The sequence below is a fragment of the Lentinus tigrinus genome, assembly GCF_003813185.1.
Source record: "Lentinus tigrinus ALCF2SS1-7 unplaced genomic scaffold L226scaffold_3, whole genome shotgun sequence".
Classification (NCBI taxonomy): domain Eukaryota; kingdom Fungi; phylum Basidiomycota; class Agaricomycetes; order Polyporales; family Polyporaceae; genus Lentinus; species Lentinus tigrinus.
The window spans coordinates 1,810,802-1,818,151 of record NW_027137912.1 but is presented as its reverse complement, the minus strand read 5'-3'; the positions used below and the strand labels follow the sequence as shown (position 1 = coordinate 1,818,151).

At 55.7% G+C, this 7,350-nt stretch overlaps 3 protein-coding genes across 3 annotated transcripts; 2 read left to right on the top strand and 1 right to left on the bottom strand.

The window, feature by feature from the left end:
- Nucleotides 1-250: 250 nt before the first annotated feature.
- On the top strand, nucleotides 251-1,999 carry L226DRAFT_500914 (uncharacterized protein). The gene is made up of 5 exons (XM_067677802.1): nucleotides 251-481; nucleotides 540-595; nucleotides 652-1,078; nucleotides 1,152-1,596; nucleotides 1,659-1,999. Exons 1-5 carry the CDS (start codon nucleotides 470-472, stop codon nucleotides 1,736-1,738), a joined length of 1,020 nt encoding a protein of 339 aa, XP_067540991.1. The 5' UTR covers nucleotides 251-469; the 3' UTR covers nucleotides 1,739-1,999.
- L226DRAFT_500912 (adenine nucleotide alpha hydrolases-like protein) lies at nucleotides 1,760-4,046 on the bottom strand. Its single transcript, XM_067677801.1, has 6 exons — nucleotides 3,849-4,046; nucleotides 3,722-3,796; nucleotides 3,181-3,668; nucleotides 2,994-3,128; nucleotides 2,792-2,954; nucleotides 1,760-2,737 (listed from the first exon to the last, which is right to left on the bottom strand). Exons 1-6 carry the CDS (start codon nucleotides 3,934-3,936, stop codon nucleotides 1,992-1,994), a joined length of 1,695 nt encoding a protein of 564 aa, XP_067540990.1. The 5' UTR covers nucleotides 3,937-4,046; the 3' UTR covers nucleotides 1,760-1,991.
- Nucleotides 4,047-4,248: 202 nt separating this feature from the next.
- Nucleotides 4,249-7,020, top strand: L226DRAFT_519854 (YTH-domain-containing protein; the record flags this gene model as incomplete). Its single annotated transcript, XM_067678597.1, has 8 exons — nucleotides 4,249-4,519; nucleotides 4,612-4,748; nucleotides 4,799-5,917; nucleotides 5,971-6,134; nucleotides 6,193-6,229; nucleotides 6,289-6,407; nucleotides 6,459-6,597; nucleotides 6,646-7,020. 8 exons carry the CDS (start codon nucleotides 4,249-4,251, stop codon nucleotides 7,018-7,020), a joined length of 2,361 nt encoding a protein of 786 aa, XP_067540989.1.
- Nucleotides 7,021-7,350: the final 330 nt, after the last annotated feature.

Below are 7,350 nucleotides of genomic sequence, written 5' to 3'. Positions count from 1 at the left end.
ACAACACCTGGAGACGTTTGGGTTCGGTCGTGATAAAGATCAGGTCGGAGCTCGAATTAGACAAACAAATCAAAAGCTCGATAAGCGTCGGACCTCCGGATATCGAAATTCCGCTCATTCCAAGCCTTTGCAATCTTATCGGAATTAGTTACAATTTCCATGTTTACATTTTACACCTCGCCCAAGATTGCTTCAATTGGATTCGCTTGCAATTACGTGCATTCCGACCCGGCACTTTGCAAGCACAGGAATTAACGGAAGCGTTTGGAGATTTTGCTGATGCATGATCGTGTCTTGCCCTGTAACTGTAACGACCACTTCCTCCATTCCAACACCACACCGGTGCTCATAATCGCGTTCTTGCTGCTGATTCCGGACTCTGCGCTGCTGGATTGCTTTGCCTTGAACGTTACTGGTTGACCATCCCTACTATCCCACCCTTCCCAGTACTACAGCTAAGTTGACAAGGATGAAGAAAAAGGTGCGGCCCTAGCTGTTCTGCTGCTCATTTATTCTCATGCAAACGACACGACATGCAGGTCTTGTTGATGGGAGCTTCCGGGAGCGGGAAGACTTCTATGCGGTCTCTCATTTTGTGAGCAATGTCCCCCCCCCTCGCGCCCGATGGTCACAGTTACGACGTCCTTTCAGCTCGAACAACCCAGCGTCCCTCACCTCTCGCCTTGGTGCGACAATTGACGTCGAGCAAAACCACGTCCGCTTCCTCGGTGATCTCATACTCAACCTCTGGGACTGCGGTGGACAAGATGCCTTCATGGATTCATACCTCTCCATCCAGCAGTCGACTATCTTCCAGCATGTCGGCGTTATGATCTACGTCTTCGAAGTCGAGACGCGCAACATGGAGAAGGACCTCAACTACTACAAGGAGTGCCTCAGTGCGTTGCAGCGGTACAGCCCGAACGCGGCGGTCTTTCTACTGGTACACAAGATGGACTTGGCGCGGGGACCAAAGGCGGAGACACTCGCACGCAAGACGAAGGAGTTAAGGGAGGCCAGCGAGGGCTCAGAGGTCACTGTGTTTGGTACGAGTATCTATGACGAGTCCTTATACAATGTGAGTCTTCCTCGGGGAGGTTTGTCCATTCTACCGTTCACTAACCGCGCTCTATGTGCGCGCTGTCATTCAGGCGTGGTCGCGGATAGTGCATATACTTATCCCAAATGCCTCGGTTCTGTCCCGTCACCTCGCCAAGCTCGCCGCAGTATGCAGCGCAACCGAGGTCGTCCTCTTCGAGCGCACGACCTTTCTCGTGATTGCCACATCCACTCCCCCTCCCCCGCCAACCACCGCGTCAAATATCCCCTCTGGTCCTTCGTCAGCACGAACAAACGGTCATCTGTCTGCGACGAGTCATTCAGACCATGAAACAGAAGTGGATTCGGATCCGCACAAGATGGCCCCGACGCGCTACGAGCGCACGTCGGAGCTCATCAAGGCGTTCAAGTACTCCTGTGCGCGCGTGCGCGAGGAGTTCCACGCGCTGGAGATGGAACTGCCAGAGTTCACTGCAGTATTGGACGAGTTGACGAGGAATACGTATGTGCTCATCGTAGTGCACGACCCAACAATAGGTGCGACATACCTGTTTTGTCCTTCGGGTGCTCACCTCTGATATTCGGACAATGTTGCGCAGAGACTGCCGCGCTCAGGATGAACATCCGTCTAGCGCGACCGAAATTCGAAGAGCTGCAAGGTGACAGCCTTCTTGGATAGTCAGTCGTATGGCCCGAGTCTGTTATTCCCTTGCTTTGCTGTGTTCTTCGCATTGTTTATACCTAATTAGACATTCTAGTAGTGTAGAGCCTCCTACTTCGCTTGCTTAGCACAGATCCTAGCATCACCAATATGCCTATGCACAGTATCTGGAAGTCGATAGTATGACCATATGAGTCCCGTTGGTCGTCTTCATGTACACTACCCAACGCTCCGGCTGTCTCTGTTACTGAGACGTTATAGATGCACATCGTCATATCGCATCCAATGTCCGGACAAACTTCATCTTGATCCAGGATTGTTGCAGGGGCGGCCTTCTTGGCTGCTGCCATCCGTCGATCTTCCAGAACAACCTCCCTATCTCTCGAGGAGTCTTTCCGTCGATTGTCACATTCGGCAAAAACCACCTGGTCTCAGGCCGAACCGTGACCCTCGCATTCCGCGCGAGGATCTCCTTCGCAACATCCCACGGCATATGCTCCAGGTCGAAGTCGATGAAGAACCGGTTATCATACAGCAGCGAGTAACCCCCGCGGCCACGAGGATTGTTCATTGCGTGAACTAGTGCGTCCGTCACGTCGACAAGTGTCGACAGGTCGGCCATGGACTTGGTCTTTTGATACGGCTCCGCACGGCTGAGTAGCCAGCCATCCGCCTCGCCCTTCTCGGGAGCGGAGAAGCGAACTGCGCGCCGTCCGGGATTCCTGGGAATGGCGACTGGGTTGGCGGCGACACCAGCCCCGGCAGTGAATGGCCGTCGTTCGAGCAGCGAAGTGAAGAAAGGTGGCCAGAGTTGGTTCGCGATTCGTTGGTAGGTATCGCGATCTCCGTGGCCTTCGGCCCAGAGGGAGCCCCAAGGTCCTGGGCTAACGAAGCGCAGGCATCGACGAATCAGCTCGGTGCGGACCGTCTTGTCTGTGGCTTCTGCGAGAGCCGAGCTTGCGAGGAGGAGGGTGGAGGGCGGAGAGGGGAGACGTGCGCGGTTCAGGATCTCGGTGACTGGGGGCAAGAGTGAGTGAATGTATGTAAGGCCTCGCGGCAGGGCGAACGGACCTTGTGTCTCGACTTCTTCAAGTCGTATGCCGAGTCGTCGAACAGCTTCTCGGGGCTGTTCGGCAGGTGCAACATCGGGCACAATTGCGCGGAGTTTGTAGACATAAGGTGTAATATCTACCGTCGGTGCTTGTGAGGTAGCTTCGGACACGTATGGCGCCTCCTATCAGTTGAGGTCAGTTTATCATGTCAATTTTGTCACTTTCAATTGATATGTGCATGCCTTTTTGGAGAGTTCTTTGCGGATGGCGTTGCGCAATGTTAGCGCTGGTTGGAAGTTGGTGGGATCGTTGACGTAGTCAAGACCGTTTGCTTCGCAAGTAGCCAGCAATCTGTCCTGTAAAAAGTTATGTACCGACTTCTCAAAAAGATAATACGGAGAGGCTTACCTTGGGAACATGCAGCAATGGTCGTACGATCCAGGATCGCATGCCATTCGCGCCGAACGAATATAGCTTGCTGTCTCTCTGGCCCATTCCCCATCTGCGGACAGGGCGCATCCCAGCAAGGCCTCGAGGACTGCTACCCTGTGACATGCGCATAACTACTGTCTCCACCTGGTCATCTGCGTGGTGAGCAAATGCGATCACATTTGACTTGATCCATTGCATAGCGCCAAAGAGCCTGTTGTACCGGGCCTCGCGTGCCACCTTTTCTCCGGCGGTCCCGTCTCCGGGCTGAGAGGGGAAGGGCGGATGGCCCCACTGAATCTTCTCTACAACTGACGGAGCCCCACATAACCTGGCGTTGTTTGCCGCTGTCGCCTCCATGGAGCGTGCAGCTGGTTGCAGGTCATGGTTCACGTGAATGGAGATGATCTCACGGAATAGTCCTGTGTTGTTGAGCCAGCTCAGAGAGGGGGCCCGTTCCTGAAGGCCTGAACGACTATTGAGAATATGTTCGCGGCGTCAGGAGGTGCTACAAACATACCTGAACGGTCCCGGACGGTGGCGGTGAGTAAGAAGAGTAACGCTGTGGAGTCGGGACCACCAGAATTGGCTACCGCTATGGGAACAAGTCTTCAGTTACGCAATCGAGAGAAGATGACGGAACGCACATAGTTTCGTTGGCCAACCGACGGGTGGTATACACCGCTGAAGAAGATGAAAGAACTCCGCTGGAGTAATCGGTGCAACAGGTCGCATCGTATCGGCCACCGCAATAGTTCCCAGCACAATTTACTGCGAGATGGTTGTCATAACATCAACCTCCGTGCTTGTTGCGACCGTGAGCTGGCAGTTGGATAAACGTGCAATGTTCGGCGAAGAACATACCTGGAGCTGTCTCGAGCAGTGCGGCAGTCGCGGCACCGCCAGCACGTGCGCTTGTATAGGCGGTATCCAGTACACGGGCGGCAAACGCCGAGCGCAGGGGGAGGGGCGTGGAGGTGCAGTCGCTGTACCCTCTTCCGATCTTTCTTCTCTACTTCTTCCGTCTTGACTCTTTTCTTGCCAGCTATGTCGTCGGGGAACCCCATGTCGCCCCCGCCTGACCCCGTCTCGACCGCCAACGCGGGCGGCGTCCGCAGGCATCACACAATCTCAGCTTCATCGCGCACCGCTCGCCCCACATCCAAAATCGCCATCGGAGAACTCGACGATGCCCAGGCAGAGCAGCTCTGGAACGATGACGAGCTTGTAGACCAGGACTGGGTAGGAGGCATTGGTGCTGTTGGCGAGAAGTCCTCGCTTCACAGGCAGGCATCACTGCCGACTAGATACCATCGCGGTAAGTAGCCTACGATTAGACTTCTCAGTGCCTGCCCTCGATCGGAGGCGCATTACGCCCGTGGAGGACTTGGCTTCTGATTGCGTATGCAGCGTTCGGTGGACCAGGGGGCAGGCAGGCCGGCTCGCACACTCCCCGCACACTCAATAGTCTATCCGCCATCGCTGGGCACGAGGGCGACGAGGAGGAATGGGAGCGTGAGATGCGCGGGTTTCGCAACGAGGACGAGGTATGATGCCGGTCTCTGCAGCACGCGATCGTCTCTCAATTCCCTTGCAGCACCCAGGCATGTCTGTGTCCGACCACGGCCACGGCGTTGCGGATTCGTCAGCTTCTGCATCACCGCTTTCTCCCCACTACGCCGGTGGGCTTCCCCATGTTCCGTCTCCGCCTCCGGGATCTGGGGGCGCTGGTGGGGTTCGGCGGCACCAGTCGCTCAATTACCCACAAGGCACCCCTGGGGTGCGGCGGCTTGCGAGTGGCTTGAAACGTGCAGGAACCTTGCAGGTAGGCGGGAAGGCCGCACCAGGCGTCCCTTACTCCGGTGCGCAGAGCCCAAGCCCGACGAATGCCGACGAGGAGTACGATAACGAGAGCACACACGCCGATGAGGAGTCCTACTTCGCTGCTGGTCAGTACCCGGGAAGTCCTATCGGTCGCTCTTCGCCGTGGAGCACGCCAGGAGGCGAATGGCGAACCCAGATTGGCGGCAATGGCAACACGTACAACGCTGGAAGTAATGCTGGTATTGACGACGTCTCGAGGGCCCTCTCCGCTCTCGAGATCAACCAGCAGTACGGTAATGTACAGCAGGGTCAATCTGTGCATCCGCCGAGATTCAATCCTTCCTATCCTCCCCCCGTCCAGACACCTGGAATGCGCGGCGGCAATGGGAACGGCTCGCGCAAGCTCCAGCTCGTTACCGACCTCGACGGCCGCAGCAATCAGGCTGTTCAAAGCGCATCCGCTTACGTCCCTCCTATCGGCCAGCAAGCCACTGACCACCAGCAACAGCAACAGCAGGGCCACCCTCACCAACGCGACCGTGCATTCACGGCCTCCGGCGGGACGCCATGGGACAACAAGGAGCGTCTACTGGTTGGCCGCGCGTCCAACCCCAGCCTCCAGCAACTTTATCAACAAGGCAATATGACAGAGAACGTGCCCAAAGTGCCTTCAATTCCTCAGCAGTTCCTGAACCAAGGTCAAGCGCCACGTCTTGGCGTGTCAGGCTCCCCTGCCGGCGTGGCCGGCCAGAGTGGCCAACCTCAAGGTGCGCAAGGACAGGGGGGCCAGAACGGCGGCATCGACAATTTCATCGGCTCCCCTATCGACGTCCCCACGCTGATTGCGACGAAAGGATACAACCCTGTCGACTTCGACACGCGGCCTACCTTCGTGAGTATCCATGTCGTACTCCTCATACCCATGGATACTGAGTTCTATTCTAGGCCCGATACTTCGTCATCAAATCTTATACTGAAGACGACGTTCACAAGTCGCTCAAGTATGAGATCTGGAGCTCCACCGACCCTGGCAACAAGCGGCTAGACAAGGCGTTCAAGGAGACCGCAGGGCGAGGACCCATCTACCTCTTCTTCAGTGTCAACGCTAGGTAAAGTTCTGTCCATCGCAACCGTTGGGACTTCTCTGACCGCAGTGTCATTGCGTAGCGGTCACTTCTGCGGTATGGCTGAGATGTTGACGCCGGTGTGTTCTATGATTTGCATCCAAAGTGAGAAATGAGTAGATGCTGATTACCGTATCAGGTTGACTACACGCGAAGTAGTACCGTATGGGCATCCGACAAGTGGAAGGGCGTCTTCAAGGTGCGATGGATCTTCGTGCGAGACATTCCTAATGCCAGTCTCCGTCACATCCGCCTCAAGTACGTCCATTTATCGTTGCTTTGGTGACAGTCATGCTGATTGTATGACAGCAACACACAAGAACGCAAGCCGGTCACAAACTCCCGTGATACGCAGGAGCTCCTGCCAGATGCTGGCCAGGAGATGTTGCGCATCTTCCATACTCACCCTGCTCGCACGTCGCTTCTCCAAGACTTCGCCTTCTATGAGGTCAGTATCCGCGAATTTGATATCATTTGCCTGCTCACAACCTCTCAGTTGCAAGCCATGCAAAAGGCACAAGCCGCAGCGCTCACTCAAGGCGCAGCCTCGCCGTCGCAGACGCCGGTTGGTGTTCAGACCCCCAGCAACCAGTCGCAGGGTATGTCTCCTACGTCGACCGGTCAGCATCCCTTCGCCATGTCGAACCCGACGGCACTCGCCTACGCTGCTCAACAAATGGGCGGGATGCCTATGAACATGAACATGGGTATGGGTATGGGTATGGGTATGAACCCGATGCTGCAGATGCAGATGAACATGGGTACGCCCTTTGCAAACCCTAGTGCGATGCAGAGCGTCATGCGAAACCCGAGTCCAGGCCCTATGCCCCAGCAGAACTTCATGAACCTTGGCGGCATGCAAGGGTTCTAAAGCGCCGAACGGCATCCCCCACCGTTATCCGTAACCGTCAAGCAACTACCTCGCGCCTCCTACTCCCATCTCCCGGCTACCCCAAACAAGAAGCATAAGAAGAACGCATCCTGCTACTATCTTGAATAGACAAACGAACCGTCAGCCACGGACGGATGGAAACCGGTACATTGTGCACTAATGTCCTTATATGCCCTTCCCTTGCTCTTCGTCCGTATGTTGTCTTTGTTTCTGCCACCCTTCCCCTCGTGCACCCCTCTCTCTGTATTAGTACGTACCACCACAGTGCTCGCTCGCCTCTTGTCTATAGTTACCATAATCATTGCCACG